General features: G+C 47.4%; 1 protein-coding gene across 3 annotated transcripts in view; it reads right to left on the minus strand.

Annotated features, from left to right (window-relative positions):
• The window catches only part of ACAD8 (acyl-CoA dehydrogenase family member 8), a 600,270-nt gene that overhangs the window by 269,804 nt on the left and 305,190 nt on the right, over positions 1-25,276 (minus strand). For all 3 annotated transcript variants that reach the window (XM_078870130.1, XM_078870132.1, XM_078870133.1), the window contains one exon: positions 6,756-6,865. In XM_078870130.1, coding sequence (XP_078726256.1) covers positions 6,756-6,865 — 110 coding nt within the window. The remainder of the gene's footprint in view (positions 1-6,755; positions 6,866-25,276) is intronic.

Raw genomic sequence — 25,276 nt, forward strand, 5'->3', positions numbered from 1 at the left:
AGGGAGAAACACAAATAGATCAAAATTATGGGGCTTTTTGCCCGTATTGAAATTCTTGTACGCCGTATGGACCTGAAAACTCTATTTCCCTGTACAAGAATATGGGTAAACCGTATGGGTTGGCAGGTATGCAATAATTTGAGTACGTTATAGCGAAAGTACTTAAAACAAGAGCGCGTAAATGGGCGTATCATTGCATGACAACATGTTAGTATCCATTTTTTGTACAGGTTGCTATACACTGGCCCAAAGTCGCAAACCATCAAGTGACCAGCAACGAGCAGCACTCTCAAAGCTGTAATAGGTAAGCGTGTAAAACGTTGATGGAATTATGCAATATTATTCATAACAACGTGCGGTTAGCAACGGTGGGAGGGAATTCCGAAGTGGAGCAGCGCAAGGTAAGAAGCAGAAAAAGAAGTGCTTGTGACCCGCAGTGTGGGTGAGTGAGCAGGTTATTGAGAGCAAGGAGCGGTCGTGTAGCGGTTAGCGCACTGCGCTACGAACTTGGCGAGCCGAGTTCGATTCGCGTTCACGGCCGACACCAGTGACAATTATCTGATTCGGTCTGGGCCTCCATTAGGTCGACTCAGCCGTAAATGGGTACCTGTTGCGACGTGTAAATATCTCCACTAGGGAGACGAAGGCGGCCGGGCGTGTTGCTGGACACCCACCCCCGAGTGTGCCGTGCCGGCCTTCATAGGTGCTTGCTAACAGCACTTGCCCCAACAATACGTTTAAGGCTATAGGGGGATCTTTGTCTTTGTTGTGCTCTTGAGACCTGCAGTGTGGTGGATGAGTGTCTGGTTGACCCCGAGTCCTCAACGTGGGTGGAGGAATCAACGAGTGAAGTTCACGAGAACGGTAACCAGGGTAGTGGCGATAGAAGAGTGAAAAGGAGGCGACAGACCGCTGGTGAGCGAGTGACCTGGCGTGAACCTGGTGAGTACTGGATCATCAATCACTGTGACTGCTTCACTTTGAAATCTATCCAGTGCAGTGAGGTAGGAACTACTTACGTGTTTTCTATACAAATATTTATCAACTATATTCAGAACTTCCTTTTGTGTTCAGTTTGCTGTCCTTCCCCCACACCTCCAATTAGCACAGCTGGCTACGTACGATGCGAAAGAAATGCAACATACATACATGAGATATCCTCTTTAATACAAGCGCCCACATTCCATTTCCATGGCGACGATCATCATCTTTTTACCGTTGACTTTCTGCAAAGCGACACTTATTTTAAAACCATTGGAGAGATGATAGCCTGGGGTTGACCACACCCAGGACTTGAACTCGTAGGCTTCCAAGTGCAAGAGGAGCCTACCGCCCGAGTGCCTCCTGGCTGGAGAATGAATTAGCGTCATCATTCAAGTGATATGACCTCGCTGTACTCGGTGGAAGAGCAGAAAGCAATTCCAACAATGCAACCCGGGCCACTATTTCACCTACGCGCTTACATTTTGTATCCAGTCACTGAAAAGGATCTACGGTGGTTCATATATGTGCATGCACACGCTAAACACTGCCCAAGCAATCACAAGATCCAGCCCCGCCATGCGCGGGAACTCCACACCCCATATTAGGAAAATAATGTTTACGAGTCAATGTATTTAGAATTTTCCTACGAAAATGTCACTGTCCAGCCCCTCACCTGCTCTACGGAGACAGTGAACCATAAGTGGGGCGTTTAACTTCATATAAACTGACACTGATGTAAATTGTTGACTTAAAGCTTTCGTGACAGCAGGAATTCATATTCTCTGGGTCTTTCGGTAAAGTCACGTAGATAGGTACAAATTAAACTAAGCGACATGTCTCGGACCGTGTTCGTGAGCATAAGGCAGATTTGAAACACGGTAGAACCAACACGTCGGCCGGGGATGATCATTGTTTTAATGCGGTTGGCTCACACGAAATAGATTTCTCTAAGACGAAGGTACTTTACAAGCCCACTGGCTATCAACAAAGATTAGTTCATGAAGCCATCCATATATACAGACACAATTTCAACTGAGCGGATGGGTACAAACTCAGCAATCATTGGAAAGACGTCATCAAACAGTTTAAGTCATAACTGGCTGTGATGTTCCCATCATGCCACCTTCCGATGTTATTTTTTTATTTTTTCCCCATGGCTTCGGCTCTCCGATTTCACATTAACAGGTTGAATTTCTCGCGCCAACGCGGCGACGTCCAGACGCCGACCTCTACCCCGCAGTGGCTCTGTGATCTCCCATTAACATGCTAATCTCTACATTAACATAGCCACCCGCGCACATTAACATGCTAATCGCTCACATTAACATCACTAGCCCCGCCCACTTCGTTTATGACCCTAGGACTATACCTTATTCAGCAGTTTCCCCCTATTTCCTCCTGATGACGATCGCTTGTGTTGTGATCGAAACGTCGTAGTTTCTTGTTTATTTTATATTCATTTTTTTTGTATCTGTCTACGTGACTTTACCGAAAGACCCAAAGAATATGATACTGATGCATCATATATTATCAGAGCATGTTTGTCTGCATGTTGACCACAAATATATGCAGAGATTATCAGAGCATGTTTGTTTGCATGCTCACCACAAGTACGTGTGGTTAATGCAGTACTTGAGTCCTTACAAAAGGTTTCTATTTGGTGTTTAAACATCTTAACATCTCTTGTTTTATTGCCAGAAAGGGTAAAACCTCTTCTTATTTTTCATACTTTGAAACTGACGTCATGACACATATTTGACAAGCTGGGTTACAGACGAGGCAGTTATTCTAAACTTGCTGGATTTGTATTCTGACTTCCTAGATTTTCCTGAAGATGCTTGATGCAGTGTCAAGCGAAAAAGTCATGCATCTAAACGCAATGTTTGGTTGTGAGAATTATTTTCCATCTCACCGGTGAGTGAGCTGGACACTCATGATTGGCGCATTAAACACTTTTGCACGCGACAATTTAATGTGTTTGCTGCATCACGTGGTAGAGGGTCTTCCGTCACAGATTTGGTCAGATCATTACGTGGGCCAAATCTAAACTTGAATAATGAAGCCCAATATTGGCTGAGAAAACCCACGTGTTGAGTCGATACATTTACATCACTTTGCTGTTGCACGTGAAACATCATTCTCAAAATGCATTGCGCGTATATCTGAGAAAGTAATGCCTGTACGCTTTGTACAAACAAATGGGTCACTGAGCTCATGAGCATTTGTCAAAAACGCCATTAGAGCTTGACTTATACGTGCGCAAAAAAAAAATTCGATTCCATTAAATCTGTTGAATAAGCAGATGCTATTTTTGCGAACATCCAAGATGACCTTGCATTGATATTGCATAGGAAGCTGAGATTAAAACAAAGGATCTTCGTAATGTTGGCCGAGTCCATTGCTTTAGACCTCTTTGCCACTTCACAAGCTTTTTGGTATTGCTTGCACACAGCCAGTCGCATCCTATCAGCTAGTGGAAAAGTGACTCGTAGAAAGATACTTGAAAAGGCATGTTTCTTTTTTTTATGGTCAAGGTGTCTCCGTGCTCAATGGAGTGGTGAGTAGTTAGAGGCTGCGAGCATGGCTTGAAATTCCACATTTACGTAATAAAGACCAGTCCTTCTGCAAGAACGCCACTGGTGACTCCACAGAATCATACTTTTGTATCGGCTGTGAATGGATGGTGGAACCGAGTTGAACCACGACGAGGGTTCAACCCAAGCATTTCTCGCCCGCGATTCCAATATTCTAACCACATGGCTTGCCCAGCCGGGCGCGCTTTAAAAATACTTAAAATAAATTGGTCTGCTTATCACAAATGGACGTTGCAATATTATATCAGAGGTACCGAGACCGACGTACCTCGGCCCCAAAGGTAGGGGGCAAACACGATACCCCGCACCGCGCAGTAACCAATCGTCTCAGCCCACCACTGTAAATAAAGTGCATTCCTGCTGTGCATGCTGCCACTTTCATTAAACACTCCATTGCTGCCAAGAAAGAAAGGGGCAATAACAACAACAACAAAGCCTCACTGAAACCCATTGAAAACGTTTCAAACGAAACTGGTGTTGCATCGGGTGATAGAGTAAACATCCAATTTCATGTCCCTTCTCTGACCAAGTAAGAGGCTATCATGGATTTATTGGGGGGGAGGTGGGTGATGGAATTAGTTGAGGTTCATTTATTTTAGATGTCGGACTTGGGAAGTGGCATCATCTCAACGTCTCCTATTCTCGTCAAGTGTGTCACAAGGCAGGCAGCACAACGTCCTCACAACCGCCAGGAATTAATTTGTTAGCCAGAACTAAACCATCAAAGGTCTACTCACTGGTACGTACACCGACACACAAAGATCCCCCATACAGCCCTTTAGAGACTGCTGGGGCAAGCGCTGGGTGGCTAGCACCACGCCCGGCAGCTTTTGTCTACCCAGTGCTGATTTGTACACCCCGCACCAGGTACTCATTTGATACGGAGTCGACCTAGGGGAGGATCAGTTCAGATAATTGTCACTGGAGTTGGCTGTGAGCAGGAATCAAACTACGATAGCCGGGTTCGTAGCGCAGCACACTAATCACTACACTAAATACACATCCACATATGTGTAGCGACATAAATGGTATCACTACAGTGCAGCGACAGTACCGAGGGAAGAGTGGTACTGTACGCGTTCTATGGCACCAGTGTGTGTACCGCATTAAGGGGCTCACTAGATGGCAGGGTCCAGGTGTCACGGAGGTCGGGTCAGGACATGACAGCCTGTGTGAACCCGCCAGAGCACGTGACCGGACGAGGGGGCACGGGGAGGGGGCCACGTGGTACGGACCGAGAGCCTCCACGAAGGATCTAGAAGGGGGCGTGGCCAGGGGCGGAACCCGGTCACGCCGCAACAGATATAAACCCAGTCCCGAGAGGGAGCTGGGCTGTTCGACCCGGGAATGAAGCCGCCTTCTTCGATCCTCGCTCTTCGGTCTTCGCGCACGAGGGCCAGGCAGCGTGTTAGCTGTCCTGGTCCAACCATATAGTGATCCCGTTCAAGTGGTTAGGTGGTTAGGAGCGGTGGCCACCACCCTATGTAGTTAACCTATAATGTACATAGTTAACCTCGGAGCGTTGCGCAGCGATCTGTTATGTTAGCCGGTTTGGGTTGTGTTAGTAAATAAACGTGTTGCCTCCAAGACTCGGTGTGTGCCGATTTAGAACCCACTACATATATAAACTACACACAGATTCAGAGCAACAAATACTTACAGTGTGAAAGATGTTCAAGATACATACAACAAATATGTTTTAAGCAGTGGTGTTACTTTTGAGTAAAACATGAGCATTCAAGAAGGAATTGCTCTGATGATGTTGACATGAGGTGTTTCGGTGCATGACGCTGGTGATTGAAGCAGTGATGTGGATTGCCCAGTGACTGGGGTCATATGATTATCATGTTTGCAAACCACGCTCCTGTTTCCCAATGGCAAACCTCCGGTTAGGTGGTGGGAGGGAGGATGAAAGAACCTGACACTCTACTGAACTAAAAGTAAGACTGTGTTGGTAGTTGTAGTACAGGCAATCCTCAGTTTACGCTGTTTTGTGGTCCGCCATTTTGGAATAACACGCGATTTGTATGTAGGCCTTTCATAACCTCATCCGCAACGCGACATTCGCCACACCTAGCCTGGCACTGTGACCCAATTGCGTTGCCAGCAGCGAGTGCGGTACGATCACCAAGTGTGCTACACTTGACAGCATTTCGCCACGTGTACACCACTCTTCCCCTTGTCTCCACCATGCAACTCCGGCGTAATTACAAGTAAGTGATTCTGTATTTCTTTCTTTTTATTTTATAAGAACTATATTAGATTTGCCGTAATTTAGGTTTTTATTTATAGTATTATATTGTCTGTACATGTATTGATATGGGCTCGGGTAATATAGGCGATTATGTCTGCGAGTGTGAGTGAAATCCCCAAAACCCCCTCCTTTACCATTATTTTTTATGGGAAAGTTGCTTTTGACATTCGTGATTTTGAGATACGCGCGCTTTTCCCGGAACGCTTCTATCATCCCGTATGTCAAGGAGTGCCTGCATACTAGAACAAACCAAAAACACTCACCCAATTCTTCAGAACAGAAACAAATTCAGTGAGCCGATAGCGATAAAGCAATGTATCTATTCACTGGCGAACATATCGTAGACCACTGCAGCCTGCGCTTCTTCAATGAAGGAAGAGTAAACGCTCTCCTGAAGCCCGCTCGTGACTGGCAGACCTCAACATTGGCTCTTACCTAGGTAACATATTTTCATCGTGCGCAAGAATAGAATAGAACGGATTCGTGTACATTCTGAAGCTCCTAATATTGTACCTGCACAGATTAGCTTGTGTAAGATTCGTTTTATTGCATGTAATGAGTTTAATTTATTCCTGCAGCCTCTAGATGCCGCTACATTAACTGCATCGTTAAACCATTTACTGTAGTCTTGAATCAAAGGTTGAACTTAAATCGCAATAAAGCAGTGACTTGTGACAGGGTCAGCCGTTTTTATATTTTTTTTGGGGGGGGGGGGGGGGGCATCATCGTTTCGGAGGTTCCCCTCCATTCCCTTACCCCCCCCCCCACCAGCGTCCTCGTGGATTTACTTTTTGGCCACGTGGCGCGGCACCCCTGGCCACGTGGCGCGCCGTGGTGTGAACGTCTCGTGTAGACGGCGCGGCAGGTGTCCTGGGCCGTGGTGCGTGACGCTCGCCCGTGTGTTTGCATGTGGGGTGGCTCACCTGGCTCAGTGAGGCAGTACGCCGCCAGACTGTGCATGCTGCACAGTCCCGGGCAGTACTTTTCTCTCTGCTCCACTGTCCCGAAGACATCAATCATCCAGTTGCACATGCTGTGAGCGGAAAGGACAGACGGACATGCCGCAATCATCTTTCAATCAAGGACAACGACGACGACAACAACAACTCTATCTGTGCAGACAAGTCGATACCAATTTGATGGCTTATTCGTTTAAGAGCCGGGAGCTTATTTAATTTATGAGGCAAAAGAAACAGCACCGGATTTAATGAATAATATGCCAGCCAAAGTAGCCCTAAGCCCCCAGCACTTGAATTGATCTCAACTTGCGAGTGATTAGGACAGGAATGCACACGCGAGGCAAACGTTTAATTATACTCACGCGCACAAAAGATGCACACACATACGTGTGTACAAATACGGGCACGCAACTGCGGCGGACACGTTGCACGCATGAACGAACATGCACACGGAAGGACACACATGCAGGCATTGAGAAACTGCACACATGCAACCATGCACGGGGTAAGAACACAAACGTATATGCACTCGCATACACATGTGCGCGCACATGTACTCAATGTTAGGTGATACTGTAGAGTAATGGAGCAAAGTACTACGAGTGAGCTCCTTCGAAGGCAGACAAGGCTGTATTCATGAACTTCTTTCACACCGCGCGTAGCCAACCATGCTAATCGGCGGTGCGGGAAAATAGTGCTGCCCACTCCACACTGTACCTTTAATCGAGGGTGGTTGCTTCACATAAGCAAGCTGCATGCATTTTAAATTATCCACCCAAAGCAAAAAAAGGGATATTCCAACTATACATTTTGTATGGCCTGTTTGCATTATATAAAGAGCAGGAGCATCACCACATTCAAATTTAATACAAATGCATTCTGCATTAATCATTTAGAGTGAGGACAGCGACGGGGATATTTCCAGGCCCCACCTTTACCAGGCCTGCAGAATTGATCGGCATAAAAGACCAAACATTCACGTGTTTGGCATAAGCCAAGAAGACACGGGCAACTACTTAAGCTGCCGAAAGGTCACTTTAAAAAGTAATAACCACATTTATAATTTAAGCTGCATGCACTTTTAATTTTCAGTTTTTACATTTATCACCAATCACATCCAAATGATGGCCTGGTGGTAGTGTGATGTTATGAATCGAAAGCCAAGTTGAAAGTTGACTCGTGCAATAATCCCTCTTTAAAATTGTATCATGTTCAGCCCTTTGTCAAGCCACTGGTGGGTGAAAGTCTCCACTTCCTCACAAGCACGCCCCACGTGGTGCTGCTGAAGAAGCTACCGCACGTGGAATGAAATGTCGGACATCGTGCCGAACGTCACGCAGAATGACCCAAAAAGCACGCTGGAGAGCTATAAAATAACATCACCGTTTATCAATTATCATTTGTTCTTGAAATCAATAAATGTTTCTACTTTTTGTTTACTTCCTAGAGATTTGTTAAATACCCAATATGGAAAACTGAATATTTCAAGTCCTTCCAAATGCCCCTGTGTTTAAGAGGCTCCATATCGCAAATTGCTAATCGTTGACGATACGCCAGTCAAACTCCTCTGCTCTCAAGAAGGGTCATTGCCTCATGATTATGCCACGAGACGTGTTTAGGCTATAGTCCAGTGTTAAAGGCAAGGATGGTGAGGTTTTCATATGCTTTTGTACTCATAAGGGCAGCAATGTGTCCACCAAGCCACTACATAGGCTATAAAATGCCTCAGCAACCTCGATATACAAATATCGCCTTGCAAATTTCGCCTCGCAATATGAAAGAAGAAGAACCACTAGCAATTAAGACTCAAAATAAGAATGTCACCTGCCAAATATCTGAACGCTTCTAAACAAGAATGGTTAAGGCTCCACGAGGCCTTCCTGGGCAAATGAAAGAGTTTGTATACATATCCTTTGTTCTTTCGGTACAGTCACGTTTACCGAAAGAACCAAGAACATTAATTCCTGCAGTCACGAAAGTTTTAAGTCAAGAAATTGTAGACATTTTTGTTGTTGTTTTAATTTACACTGCGAGGCGGAAACACCAATACCTATTGGAGAGCCAAGTTGCGGAGTTCGCCTGGGAATGCAACGCAACAAAGGTGCCGCACGGCGACAGCGATGTAACGTGTGCGGTCGGTATTGTGCTTGGTGTGACATTGCTCCGCGCTTGTGTGTATGTCCTGCTCGTTCTTCCTGTGCTTTGGCATTTGCGTTTCATTGAGCTTCCTCATTGCCTCGAGTGGAAGCCAACAGCCTCCCAACAGGCACTATCATTTATGGCAAGTGAGGCATTGCAGCGCTCGCACACAACAGACACACACCTCTCGCGGAACGCGCATTTCACAACCCAACACGCACCAGCAAACACTGGAAGACTTTGAGGCTTGACATGGCCTGATTAATTGATTGTTAGCATTCATGTTGTGGGATTAGAACTTGTGATCAGAAGGCGTAGAGCTTGGTCCTCCGAGATGTTCGCCCACATTGCTATGGCATAGACCAGTGCATTTCAAAGGAAAACCACCATTGCCTCGTGACGTCTTGACAAAACTGTCCTAATTAGTTCACTTCTGAACAGAATCGCAACTCCATTCTGTGGCAGCCTTCCCATAATTCGTCTTGACCATCACCCCATCTAGCAACGTACGCTGCCCAAGCCCAATTTCTCTTATAAACAATTTGAATCGTGGCAATAATCTGAGTATGTTCTGTAATCCCCGTGTTCCTCTTTATGTCACTCAACACAACTCCCAAGCCTGCTTCTCTTCACGTTTCTTTGCGCATTATTGGTATTTGTTCAATTATTATATTTGTTAATAATCGACCGTGTTTTGAAATCATATGTCCGATGAGTACCTCCGATTAGCACCTCCGATTGGCACGGTTGGCTACGTACGACGCGCAAGAAGTTCAACATAAATACATACTTGTATGTCATTGCATCATTGGTGGCTTAAATTTGGACTAAAAGCAGAAAACCTACGCCATGAAGGACATCAGCAGCAGCTGCTGTCGGAGCCCTCGGCTGGGGTCTCATTATTTTAACAGAACGGCGTTTGCAAAATCCCTGTGCAACGCATCAATGGCTGTGTCGAAACTTGAACTGCTCCTCAAATGGGAAGCTGTCAAATACGCACGTGCACAAATGCAAGCACATTTCTCAGTGGGAAATAAACCTACGCCGTGGCAAATGTATACATTATTTAACGTAAAGTGATGTTCGCAGTGAATTTTTCTAGAAGCATGCAAAGCCAATGTCTTCTCCGGCAAGATGCACAAACACTGAAGTTGGATGCAGAGTGCATTGGAAGATGACACTTGACACTTTTTACACTTTTCCAACGCTGAGCAGTTTTAATGAGATGAACCCAGGAGCACGTGTCAGCTTGGTCATGCCTGATTGACCGTAGGATTAAGCCTGCAGTGCGGAATTGCGTTGAGGCCCGCTGAATGGCCACCCCCCGAGTGTGACCGTGCGTGTCTGCGAGCCAGCGTCTTGGACGTCCATCATGACAGGGGGATCAAAAGCATGTGACCGAGATACCTCTTAGGGGCGGTACAGCAAGAAGGTTGATTACCTCCCTGTGCAGGCTCTGAATCTTCACGCTTTGTGTACATCGGTGTAAACCTGGCACTCTTGCTTTCCTCCCATATGGAAAAAAAGTCATGAAGAGTTGGTAATGCAGGTTAAGCCACAATGAGGCTTCGCTGGGTACATGCCAGAAGAATTACAATGGACTAGCTGTTGTCTGCAGACTTTTTAACTGTAACTTTTATAATCCATGCAATTAATGACTAAACCTAATATCATATCCCCCTACTATTGATGGGTTTGGAGACAGGAAGATAAATTGGCCAGACATGTTGCAAAAACAAACAAGAATGTTTGTATGGTAAAACCATCTGGGAGCCATTGCAAATTCATCATAATCCTTAAGGGCCCCTTCTTTTGTTTATAGAGTCCAAATACATGCATTGGGACGCTACATCTATTATCCACGCTCTTGCAAGATGTTAACTGCCTTGCTTGGTTTGAAGGAGGTCGTGGGTTCGATCCTGATCCTGACACCTGTATATTTGGAGTGTGCATGTTCTCCCCGTGGTTGTGTGGGTTTTTCTCTGGCTCCTCCGGTTTTTCCCTCCACATTTATAAACATGCGTTGAGAATATTGGGCTACTATAAATTTCCACATAAGCCACTTCATTGAACTATCAATTGTGGCCAGGTTGCTGATGAAAAAAAGTTCAGTGGGCTTTACCTGGCAAAATATAAAATAGTTTAATAAAATAAGGCTTTCAAACATTTCAATGTGATATCACACCGACTCCAATCAGGTAGCGCTTTCACTCGAGATCTGGGCCCCTGTTACCGACCTGAGAATGCTCGGGGTCATCTCCAGCAAAACGTCGTGCGCACCCATATAATCGTTGTGAGATTTCTCTCCAACGACAACAACACAACACAGATGCTGCTGCTGCTGCTGAAGCAGTCATACATTTGGCCAAGTTTTATTCGCGTTACCCTTGTTTTAATTGGCTGTATCGGGTGGAGGAGGGTTTCACGACACAATTGTGACCAAAGAGATGTCAGGGCTAGGACAATAGTATCGACAAGGCTCGGTTATTGCAACTCACTGCTCTATGGGAGGTCTGCCAACAACATAACCAAGTTGCAGCATGTACACAATTCTTTGGCACGTGCTGTGACAGGTACTGCAAGATCCGTCCATGTCTGTCCAGTGCTCGTTGAGCTGCATTGGATTCCGGTTGCTGAACTAATACATTATAAGGTGGCACTTATTACGCACAAAGTTCCACAAACGAACCACGATGCCTTGATAATCTCGTCAAAGAACATAAACCATCACAGGGACTCCGGTCATCCTCGCAGCAGATTCTGGCTGGCTATTGAACAAAGACAGTCACCGCATCGCGTGCTTTCGTATGTGTTTCTGCGGCCGTCTGGAACAATCTTCCTTCTATATTAAGGAAGCCAATGGAACTATGCACTTTTATATCATCTAGATTTCAAACTCATTTCTTTAAATCTGCTTTTTTGTTTCGTTTGCTGTCCTCCCCCCGCACCCCCGATTAGCACAGTTCGCTACGTAAGGTGCGGAATAAGTTCAATATACATACAAGTCATGACGATCTAACCCAAAATAAACCAATTGTGAATCATAACATCTCGATTCAGCCCCTTTCAAGACCTCCAGATGCAAATATGTATCGACCAAAGTTTAAAATTCAAACGGTTCATGATGCCCCGATTTTTATGGAACCCAAACTTGAAGAAAGTAGTAGTTTTGGGACTCTTTTAGTTATGAGAATAATTTCGACTATATTTGTGCAAATTTAAGGTGATCTCATCCAGAACAGCACTGGAATTCACATCGCTCACTTACTGAGTGTCCGTGTACTATATATTAGTTGCAATTGCAATGAATACAATTTCTGGGATTTCCAAATAATAAATATATTTATTAATAATAAGTCAACGGACAGGGTCTGATGCACCATTACCAACTGCATGCAAAGGAGCTCTGCACGAGTGTACAGGTCAAGCTGGGGGGGGGGGGTGTGCCTTCATATAATATGAATCAACTTAAGTGGGTGTGTGAAGGGTTTTGTATTTCCACTAGCAGTAGTACCTGGCGTTACCCGGGTGAAAAATATATTTCTTAATAACCTTACATATATACACACCCTCACCACTCACCACTCACCCTCACCATTCACCCTCACCACTCTCCCTCACCACTCTCCCTCACCACTCTCCCTCACCACTCTCCCTCACCACTCTCCCTCACCACTCTCCCTCACCACTCTCCCTCACCACTCTCCCTCACCACTCTCCCTCACCACTCTCCCTCACCACTCTCCCTCACCACTCTCCCTCACCACTCATCCTCACCAATCACACCCTCACCAATCACCACTCACCCTCAACACTCACCCTCACCACTCACCCTCACCACTCTCCCTCACCACTCTCCCTCACCACTCATCCTCACCAATCACACCCTCACCAATCACCACTCACCACTCACCCTCAACACTCACCCTCACCACTCACCCTCACCACTCACCCTCACCACTCAACCTCCCCTCACCACTCACTAATCACCACTCACAATCGCCACTCGCAACCGCCCTCACCATTATATTTTTGCCCCAGTCAACGCCGGATATTTCCCATTCGTAGCAGTTTATATCAACTCTATAACCAACTTATATTAAACAGGAAGCGCGATCCTAAAGTAATTTACAACCTTCGATTAGTCCTTTGTGCGATTCAAAGAATCGATTCCTGGCATGTTGGGGGTTTACATTTTGAATGATAGAGTTTCATTTTCATTGTTATTTTATTTTTTCAGGAGTTTTTAATTACATTTTTGCCCCGGTCAACGCCGGATATTTCCCGTTCGTAGCAGTTTATATCGACTTTAAGCAACTTATAGTAAACGGGAATCGTCGGAATCTAAAGGAATCTACAACCTTCGATTCCTTTGCGCGATTCAGAGAATCGATTCTTGGCGCGTCGGGTTTAAAAGTAATTACACAGTTGTTTTTTCATTGGTATGTAATGTTTGAAAGTTTTCATAAGATTTTAAATGTATTTTCCCCCCGGGCAACGCTGGGTATATCGAGTTTATACCACAAAGTCGTCGCTTGACACGGGTGGGGTGTCGAGGCCTAGTACTGTGCAGAGCCTCCGGCCTCGCCTAGATTGCCCACCCGGCTGAGGCTGGGTACCGGGGCCGTTACCCCCCCCCCCCCCCGCGCTACAATAATACTGTGTAATCGCTATAATTTTATTATCTACCGACCCTATAATAGTAATTGCACACATTGTGGTGGGGGGGGAGTGAAGAGGACGTGAAACTTTGATGAATTTACCTCAGAGTCGCGTGGTGGGTGTCGAGGCCTAGTACCGTGCAGAGCCTCCGGCCTCGCCTAAATAGCCCACCCGGCTGAGGCTGGGTACGGGTGCCGTTCCCCCCCCCCCCCCCCGCGCTACAATAATACTGTGTAATCGCTATAATTTTATTATCTACCGACCCTATAATAGTAATTGCACACATTGGGGTGGGAAGGGAGTGAAGAGGACGTGAAACTTTGATGAATTTACCTCAGAGTCGCGTGTTAATGCGTGCGCATATTTTTAACGGGAATTAAAAATGGCGTCCACCCCGCAGCGAATGCGTCGCTACCTGTTGCCAGGGGCAACCGCCGTCCAATGAAACTGCGTATGGTCCGGCGACACACAGACACACACACAGACAGACAGACAGATTTGCGATTTTATATATATAGATTGTTCTTCTTTTTGGTGTGGTTTTTCATACAAGCCCTCTTGAGTTTCCAACCTCACCTGGTCACCTTTTTTTCCCTTGTTTTTTTATTTGCACTTTGTCGTTCGCATGTTTTTTTGTGTGTGCAAATAAACAATGCAAATACAATACAGCCTGCGTGAAATTACGTTCTACAAAGGACGAAACAACTCAATGAATGTAGGGAACAGCACAACATCTCATGTACGACGAGGGAGAACTGGATATTTGGATATTGTAAGAGGCATTTTAAAGCTCAAACCTATTAATTGTATTACTCCTCCGCATTCTTTCTGAATTTACACAGCTATAACTGCCATGTGTTAACAACACTTCAGTCCCTCCAGAAAAACGCGATTATGCGATCGCATGATTCCACGCAAAATCAGCCAAAGTCCGCATATTTATGCGGGGGGCGCGTTTTTTCAAATACGCCGCACTTTCGCCGCATAAATTGCAGATTTCCGCGCGCAAAATATGCGGGCTTGCATGATTTCATAATCCCCGCATTTTCCTTGCAAAAAGTCACATATATCTTAGCAGAAAGTTGAAAAATGTTGTGTTTACTTCACACAAGTGCAGCCATTTCCCCTGTTGCCATGGGAACGTTATGAAGTAACGTCACTCATTACGCGACATCATTGAAAAGCTGCAAACCCCGCGATGCCAATGAAACCATGATGAAGCCCGCAAATCTTTCTCATTTACCAACAAACATAAGCGCAAAAGACCGCGCAAAGCAGTTGTAAGATTGCACTTTTTTGTTAGTAGTATGTAAATTTACATTACTGTAAGACTGTACTGTTACTGTATTGCTTACGTTACTGTGCACTGAAAACACTTATTTTAACAGAAGATGTCTGTTTTGTATAGCTACCTCTGTAAAACAGGAAGCACACATTTTATTTTTTTATATTTTATTTATTCATTTTTACAGAAGTTGTAGCATATTCATTTTGTAAAGCTACAGAACTTGTTCGACTCAATGTTTTGTAAGTTTGAGCCATCTGTTTGTTAAGGTCTGAAATAAAACAAGATGAGAACTTAAATATTCCCAGCACTTTCTGTGATGTAGTATGCTTGCTTATCATAGGAAGTAATAAGAAATGACTCTTTACATTAAAGTAGTAGCCTAGTGAATAGGGTGTTGGGGGAATCACTTTTTTTTCTCTTTTTCATCAAACCGCAGTTTTTGCAAGTTCCCGCAGTTTTTGCAAGTTCCCGCAATTTTTGCAAGTTCCCGTAATTTAATCGCATAAAATTGCATAAATATCCCGCATATTCCATCGCATTTTTTAAGAAAACGTGCCGCATAATCAACGATTTTTGCCCGCAACAATCACCAAAAAACTCCGCGTTTTTCTGGAGGGACTGACACTTACGCTGAACAATTTGTCCAAAGTATTGCACCCGTGCTCGTGTATAATAGCTTAACGACTGCTCTCCAGGAAAGAGCAAGTAACACCTGCAAAGGGAAATCCAACGTTCTAAGTTGTATGCAGAGGAGCACCTGAACTACATCTCAAGTGCCTCTTCAGCAGTTGCTGTTGAAGGAGCTGGCAGTCTGTTTTTTTGCTACGCCTGAGAAATATTACGTCTGTCTATCCGTCCGTCCCTCTATCCGAGGACACTGAACACATTTCGCAATAATCAGAAGACCCCGACAGCATTCGCCGCACAACTTACTACCAGCTCATCAATAACAATGACGATATTCGTACCGGGTCTTGTGGGAAAAAAAAAAGATACGTGACGAAAAAATAATCTTAAGCCATGATCAATACGCTGCTGCATGAAGGCCGCCGCAACCCGTCACTCAGCGCCTGCGCACGAGCCGATGTTCATCGTTCCATCTCCCTCGACAGACGTGTCCCACCCAAACTGATTGTCATTCAAGCAGCCTTCTAGCCCGACTCCTCTTTCTTGTCATCTCAACGTAACTCCGAGCATGCAGCTCTCCACGCTTCTCCGCGCACCCCTAATCAAGCATCCCAGCATGAGGCGCACGAATGCGCGTGAGCACACGGATATCTGAACACAACAACAACGTGTGCGTGCGTGTGCAGGTGCGCGTTTCACCCGCACATCTCGTTAAAGCTCCCTTCGTGGATTGGCTTTCACGCTCCTTCCAAACTGCCGAAAACAAAACTTGAAACTGCTCTCCGCGTGCTTCTGGTTAATTTCACCATGCTGCCGAGCTCACATTGCTCAGCGCTCACAAACTCACAGGCACTCACGATGAAGCCACAGCAATGCTAAAACACCAATAATGGTGGCGAAACAAGACAGGGCACTTAAAACCGTGTTGGAATAAAATTATATACAGCAGGTGTACATTGCACAATCCCTTTTCTAAGCATTGAGGTGAGGAGGTCGTCATGACAAAACTGTGGACTCCGCCAATCTATACCTTGCCATCGCTCTTTCCCTTCCCACAGCCGCTGCAGCTGTTGCAAACTCCACTCCCAGGTCTGTTGTTGAAATTAAGTACGATTCCTGAAGGAATCACCCAGCTCTCGTGCTAACCACGATACAATCGTACCACACACACACACACACGTGACGATCACTCATATAGCCTTGTAGACTGCTGCAGTGAGAGCGCTGTTGGTGAGCAACTATTCATACTTGCATGGCACATGAGGGGGGTGCTGTGGCCAGCATCACGGTTGCCCAAATGTGCCTCCTCATTACCAACGTTCACACACACCTCAGGCACTCATTTAAGGCTAAGCGGACCTAGGGGAGGCCCGTGGTAAGTTCAGACACCACTCGTGACCAATGATGCACATGAATGGACAAATGCATCACGTAAACATCACACACAGACACAAATATTCTGTGGCGAAAATCAAATGTCCCACTCTTAAGACACCTTGCAGAGCAATGAAGGAAATGAGCACACGCACGTGTGCAGCATGGCCAAACAGTAACAACGACATCACATTAAGAAGCCGGAACACGGTGGTTTTTATTCGGAGTGATTGCTGTAATTATATACAAACGGTGCCACAACAGGGAGCCCACTGAGAGCCATGGGGGCACCTGCCATTCTGCAGCTCAGCCTTCCTTCCTGGAGATTCGTGCCTAACTCGCTTAGGAACCATGTCAAGTGTTCTGGGGTCCGATGCCCCAAACCCATTTAATATTACTCTCATCAATCACCATAAATACCACCACTGATACAAATAGGTTGTGACCGAGTTGCCAACTACAGCGTTTGTGTTTTGTATTACAACCACTTCTACCGAGCAGAGTGAGCAGGTGGCCGATGTTGACAGCAGGAGGAAGAACGATATAATGAGTTAAACTGAATGTGTTTATAATCGACTGCGGAGTTTAAGATTTCTAGAGGCATGCGTGCGTTCTCGCGCTCACGCAGGACAGCATATTGGAAGGTTGCGAGTTCAAAGTCTTCAAGTCCCAGTCGAGCGGCAACTCAGCTACCGTGACATCAGGGTCAAAAGTGATGAGTGCCACTAGATGGGAAATCAAAAGCATTGTAACATGGAAATCCTAGGCCCCTGCCACAGAATGTTGAATTTCCACCACTGACTGCATTATTCTCTGGGTCCTCCGGTTTTTCCCTCCACATTTAGAAAATATGCATTTAGATTATTTGGCTGCGATAAATGTCCACATGAACCACTTTATTGAGCTATCATCATTTGTGGCCAGGTCGCTTACGAAAAATAAGCGAATAGATCAGTGGGCTTTACCAAGTGAAATAAAAAATAGGTTTTTTTAATTAGTAATTTGCATACTTTTAAGATACTTTGCACTGCTATCGTGTTTTTGTACTGTTTGTTGTTGTAACTTTCTGACCCACCCGACTGGATATCTGTGAAAGATAGCTCTATAGCTCATCAGATTCCTCCAGTATAAATAAGGATTCTGGTTATGGTATTACACAATGGTAAAATATACCCATTTTCCTTTAAATACCATCGCAGCTAATTCCATTATAGGAGGGTAGCCAGCACCTCCCGAGGATAGCATTGTACAAGCTCCATGCACGCCCGGCCACCTTTATCTACTCATTGCTGATATTCACGCAAACGTTATACCAGGTATCCATTCTGAGGCCAAGTTGGCTGCGGAAATCCCTTGGCAGATTCCCACAGTTCTTGCCACTGCTATTGTGTACGACACGGGTAGCCAGGATCGCGTGTCATGCAAACAACTGCGAGTGGTAAAGGATACATAACATGAATACGCACATTGGCATGGGATTCAGAGCACACCCTTTAAGTGTTTCCCTATCTCGGGCTCTCACCATTGCGGCGGTAACAGCGGCCACGGCAGCTGGCAAGTGACAAGCCATGATTTCTGCAGAGCCGATGGCCATGGGCTAAGGCCAACTCACATCTGCTTGCGAGCTCTCACGGGGGAGGTGTGTGAATGTCTAGACATTAGCTTGCAGGTGTATGAGCGCTCTCGCTGGCTAATGTGCTGGCTGGCTGGCAAGTTGGCAGACTGGAGGCAGATGTGCCTGCTTGTGCGTGCACTCGGGCAATTCTGTGTGTGGAACAAACAAGCGTGGCTGCTGTAACCAGAACAAAGGTTTTAATTCCAGATGGCTGAACGCGGCTAGCACACATACCACGTTGAGTCAATTTTACAAGGATTGAGAAATCAATTGGGAAAGTGGGGCCCATCCTCAACTTAGCACTAAGGTTGTACGAATCACCACAGGTGATCCAGCTGTGGAAATTCCACCTTCAAAAGGCATGCACTAGGTCTCTAGATAAAAATGACTTCTGTGAACTTTCTACAAGTTGCTGCTCATTATCATATATGTATCTTTCTTTATTAATCAGCAAATCTGCTCCTTAAGGCACGAAATTAAATGTTTTTTTTTTATTGCAAGGTTTCCCTTGCAAAATATTTCATACATATAGTGTCCCCGTTCTGATTAAATATATATAGGGGTGTGAAATACTTTGTTCTACTTTGAAAGATATATAGTGAATACATTTTAAAGGTTTTAGATGTGCTTTTTTGTTAGTTTTATCACTAACTGTATCCCAAATGTGCCTTCATAGCCAAAGATAAATAAGCACTTGTGCACCGAAGAGAAATAACGTGAAGGAGAATGACCCCCACGCCACTTCCCAAGTCCTTCCAGTGCCTCCTCAATCCAGTGACTGTGTCGAACCCCCACTTTAAGGCGGAGTCCATCACATAGCGCAATGCACGAAGAATAAATGTACAATATATCATCCAATACAAAAAACATTTTATCTCTCAGACCTGTAATAAAACAAAATAAGTGAAGAACTGAATTTATGTAATAGCTTTTTGTGCAGTCATTGATGAACAGGCTGAGACAATCAAACACTCCACCACAAGAGAATATGCTTTTATTTTATCTGGGAGCCGGGGGTTTGAACTTGGGATCTCAACAGTGCTAACTCAGTGCTCTGACACGACCATAGCATTAGTCCCTTGAGCTACCCGCCATCCAAGCACCAACAAAGGCCTCTGTGAGTGCGATGTCACTGCAATATTTTTTCACCGCAACCGCAACCGTGTCAGCGGCTGTGGCTTCATCTCCTCCCTCAGATTGTCCCCGAGTCCCGTAAGCCTGCATGGTCTTGTTGTTGGTTAATCGGGCCCTTGGCGGTTGCACCTACTAGGACGGACCCTGGTTCAGCCCCATAGCCAATTTAACACAGACTGTGGGGACAACATTTAAGTCATTTTGGACAGCAGTGGTATGACACAAGGAAATACAATTCAGGCCGACTCAAAGTGTCTCACTGCACATACACGCCGTTGGGAAGTACGGTACTCCTCTCCACTGCGGTGCCCTGAGCCAGAGGTATAAATTCCATATTCCTGTGCCCTGTACCAGTTCCTCCATAAAATGATCACCGTTTACTTTGCACAAAAGTGTATTCTTTTCATAAACCCCCCAGAGAGATAATTGGTTCGATCAAAGATCGACCCTCAACCAAAACTCAAACTAACGTTCTGATTGTGCCTGAAGCACTCTACACCCCTTCCAGCCACGTATCTGCCCAAAGCTCACACACGTGTTTAACAGATCTAATGGCAGTAGTTTGTGTCAGTCCTCTATTTCAGGTGCCCCTCTTTCTGTCTCTCAATGGCATTCTCAGCACACTTCTCTCTATGCTTCCTTGTGCCCTTTTTACTCTTTGCCCAAAGTTTTTGATCAATGACCATATTTCCGAGCCGTATGTCAAAGTATGTTGTATGTGTAATGTAGTAACTCGGCGGGAGACGACTTCACGGGTAACACACTCTTTATTTTATCAAACTTGGTTACAGGTGACTAACACCTACTTTGTATCTCGGGTGACAAACACCCACTTAGCTCCTTGGCGACTAACGCCCACTGAGCTACTCGGATGACCAACATCCACTTAGTACTCGGGTGACAAACACCCACTTAGCTACTTGGCGACTAACGCCCACTGAGCTACTCGGATGACCAACATCCACTTAGTACTCGGGTGACAAACACCCACTTAGCTACTTGGCGACTAACGCCCACTGAGCTACTCGGATGACCAACATCCACTTAGCTACTCGCTACTCGGATGACCAACATCCACTTAGTACTCGGGTGACAAACACCCACTTAGCTACTTGGCGACTAACGCCCACTGAGCTACTCGGATGACCAACATCCACTTAGTACTCGGGTGACAAACACCCACTTAGCTACTTGGCGACTAACGCCCACTGAGCTACTCGGATGACCAACATCCACTTAGCTACTCGGCGACTAACACCACTGAGCTACTCGGATGACCAACATCCACTTAGCTACTCGGCGACTAACGCCACTGAGCTACTCGGAGCACTAGGTCTTCAGCTCCGTCTTCGGGTCTTCAACTGGGTAACTCTCCCCGAGTGCTCTCGCGCGTCCCCCTTTATACCCCACCTGCGGACGTCGCTGCGAGCACCCACTTATTCGACCAATCGCCGGGCGCTGGCTACGATCCTCTTTTCCCACATCTCATCGTGCCTCACCACTCACGCCGCGCCGCACCGTCATCTGTCACTCCCGGCGCGCGCGTCCACACCACGCCCACAACGCGTGCCCAACCCCGCACCCCGCGCCGCCCCGTGATCTATCACTGTCACAGTCGGCGCACGTCAATACCACCACTACATCACCCCCTTCCACATAGCTCGCAGCCGACCCGGCTGCTATAAAAATATACAAACCGCCCTGTGTGCCCCGTAACACAACACAACAACAAGAACAACAACTAACGTAACAACACAACACGACGCGAACACTACCATCAGCAACCATCAACCAATGCCACCGCGACAATAGAACAATATATACAAACCGGCGAGTGACAATAGCAATGTGTATGCAGAAAGGAAAATAAATAGACAAAATTTTTTTTTTTTTTTCTTTCGACTCGTGCGGTGTCCCCTTCTTTCCGAGCGTCCCTACAACGGGACAATACCCCGGCAGAGGGGAACACCGGGCGAGCTCGGTGTAGAGAAAAAACGTCTTCATGAAAATTGTCGAGCCCTAGCCCGAGTCCGCCTTGCCGGTCCGTCGTACGGCACCAGACGCGGTTGAACGTCCGGTGGTGCCGGCGGTTCAGAAAGACATCGGCCAGGCACCGAGGACCCGTGCGTGCCGCGGGGTTCAGGCTCCCGACGGTCAGCAGCCGTCAAGCCCGAGGCACCTGGGGGTGGGTCAGGTGGAAACACGTGAGGAGCAGCCTGCGACACCTCCCTCCCCGAGTCGACGGTCACATCACACGCCCGGTCGTTACGGCACAGAACGGGGTCACACGGTGCCGCATAGGGCTTCAGTCGGGAGGGGTGCACATACCAACGGCGTTTCCCCCATTTTATCTGTATACTCTGGGGCCGTGCAACCCGCACAATTTCCACCGGTCCCCTCCAAGGTCTCAACAACTTGGGGGACGTAGCCAACGGTGCATGTGGACAATGCAGCCAGGCCTTATCGCCTGGTTTACAATCATGCGTATGCACCCTCCGCTCATGCAATTTCTCGTTTGCAATTTGCCGCGACCGCGAATTCAACCTTGCCGCCTCCCGCGCTTCAGTCAATTTGGCGATATTAAATTTGATGTGGTCTGCCAATTTAGATTTTGCACGTGGCTGGGAAATCCCCAGTTGGACGTCCATGGCCGGATCGGCCTCCCGCCCATACATAAGAAAAAATGGGGAAAACCCCGTCGCCGCATGAGGGGCCATTCGATAGGCCGCGAGTACCCCCGGCACCTGTAAGTCCCAATCAACCTGATCGTCGCAGACCTGTTGGCACAACATAGACGTAATCGTCCTGTTCAGACGCTCAACCATCCCGTCAGTCTGCGGGTGGTAGGGGGAAGTACGCACTTTCTTTGTACCCAACAGGTCGCACACCTCGCGCAACAAAACGCTCGAAAAATTCTTCCCTTGATCCGTCAGCAAGCGTTCGGGGGCGCCCTTGTCCAACACATAACCCTGGACAAAGGCGTCCGCCACCGCCGCAGCCGACTGGTTGGCGAGCGGCCATGCCATAGGCCATCGGGTGAAGTATTCCACGCCAACCAGCAGGAACCTATTTCCCCTTGGTTTAACCGGAAAGGGCCCCAAGATGTCCAACGCTACCAATTCGTTTATACGCGAAACCTGAATGGATTGCAGCGGTGGATTAGCTGCCAATGGTGGCGGTTTCCTTTTGGCGCACCCTACGCATCCCTTAAGAATATTCGCCACGTCGTTACCCATCCCCGGCCAATAATAGTCTCGCTGGATTAGGGCGAGCGTTTTGTGAAAACCCAGATGCATGAGCCGTTCATGAGCTGCCAGAACAACCCTACCCCGCATAGCAACAGGCACAACGAGCACGTGACGCCGGGACATGTTGTCCCACCTCATCAAAAGGCCCTGTCTGCACACCCAGGAACCGACCCGCGCCTCCCCTTCTTCGGGAGCGCCAACTTTCCGACGCAGCGTAAGTAGGGAGCTGTCGGACATCTGGAGGCGGCCCCACTCAATGAGGGACAACGACAACAGCGAATCCCTCCCCGTGGGGGCGTCCTCTCCCGGGGTGTCAGTGGCGGCGAGCGCAACTCCCGGGGTGCCGGCGACCGGGGGTTTGCACCGCGCTGATCCCAACAAACATGTGCAGTCCGTGCACGGCGGCAACCGCGACAAGGCGTCCGCGTTTGAGTGCCGCAACCCCTTGCGGTAAATCGTCGTGAATTGGTAGTCTTGAAGGACCTCCAACCATCGGGACAATTGGCCCGATGGCTGTGCCACGCGCATAGCGTATTGTAGAGCCGCATGGTCCGTCCGGACCGTAAAATGACGGCCGTAAAGATACGGCCTGAATTGCTGTGTAAAAACCACAATGGCTAACAATTCACGACGAGTTACGCAATAGCGTTGTTCTGCGGGGGAAAGAACCCTACTACCGTAGGCGACCACCCGTTCAACCCCCCCGACCACCTGTGAGAGCACCCCCCCGATACCCGTATTGCTGGCGTCCGTGTCAAGCAAAAACGGTTGTGTGAAATCGGGGTAACACAAGGGGGGAGCCTGCACCAAAGCGTCACGGAGGGAGCAGAACGCAGCCTCCTCTTCCGCCCCCCAGTGAAACCTCACACCCTTAGCCGTCAAAGCGTGCAGGGGCTTGGCTATGGTGGCAAATTGCTTGACAAAACGACGGTAATAGGAGGCAAAACCAATGAAACTACGAACCTCCGTGACCGAGGTTGGCGTTGGCCATGAGCTGACGCAATGCGTCTTAGCAGGGTCCGTCGAGATCCCTGAACGACTCACGATATGGCCCAAATACCTGACCGATTCCCGAAGCAGAAAACATTTAGCCGGTTTAAATTTAAGCTTAGCGGAACGCATCCTGAGGAACACCGCTCTCAGCCGCTGGAGGTGCTCCTCGAAAGTCCGACTAAAGACGATAATATCGTCAAGATAAATCAAACAGGTATCCCATTGGAGCCCCGACAAAACCAATTCCATGAGTCTCTGGAACGTGGCGGGAGCGGAATGTAAGCCCATGGGCAAACGGTTGAATTCAAATAGGCCCCCAGGTGTTCGGAAAGCAGTTTTAGGTTTAGACTCGTTATCGAGTGGCAATTGCCAAAATCCAGAAAGCAGATCGAGTGTGGAAAAAAACTGCGCTCCCGCCAAGGCATCCAGCGACTCATCCATCCTGGGGAGCGGATACGCATCCGCCATCGAGATTTTGTTTAAGCGGCGGAAATCGACACAAAACCGCAAGGACCCGTCCTGTTTCTTTACTAGGACAATAGGAGCACCCCACGGACTAGAAGAGGGCGAAATGATATCTGCCGCCAACATATCATTAACCGCCGATTGCACATGTTCCTTCTCGGCCGGGCTGAGCCGGAAGGGATTCTGACGAATAGGGGCCGCGTCCCCTGTAGCTATGTGGTGGCGCAACAGGTCAGTGCAGCCGATATCGTACTTATGTTTGCTGAACACGTCAGCAAACTCGATGAGCAAACCCCTCAATGCTCCCAATTGCACCCCGGACAAGTTATCTGAACCCGCACACAGCGAGTCCAACCACTCAGTCCCCTCATCACTTTGAGGATGCGACTTGACAGTGAAATCTGCTTGAGCCACGAGCCGTTCCTCAACGGGTAGCGGCGCGGCGTGAGCCAGCACCGTTCCCTGCGCAATTACGGCCGGCCGCGACCCCGTATTCAGGACCATTACGAACGGCTCACTGTCCCCTCTCACCATGGTTTGAGCAACCGCTAAGTCGAGGCCCTTACTGGCTCTGTTTGACGGCCCCAACAGCACCCCCTGTGCCTCCGCACCCACCTCGAGTGGCTTCCTGAACCGAAGGGGTACTAACATTTGCGATCCCGGGGGCACCCGTACAGTGTGAGTCGCCAGCGCCTGCACCGTCGCACAAACCGTGCGCACTTTGGTAGGGCTCGACAAGAAGGCAACCCGCCGACCTGACGGAAGCTCTATGCAGGCCTGATCTATAAGAATTTTGATGGGCATTTTTGACAAAAAGTCCGTACCTAGCAAACAGGGAACGGCCAGCGATGATGATACAAAAATAGGGCCCGCTAATTTAATGTCACCAATGCAAATAGTCGCCCGAATCTGGCCGATGATCCCCAGGGATCCCCCATTC

The sequence above is a fragment of the Lampetra fluviatilis genome, chromosome 29 (genome assembly GCF_964198595.1).
Source record: "Lampetra fluviatilis chromosome 29, kcLamFluv1.1, whole genome shotgun sequence".
NCBI lineage: Eukaryota > Metazoa > Chordata > Hyperoartia > Petromyzontiformes > Petromyzontidae > Lampetra > Lampetra fluviatilis.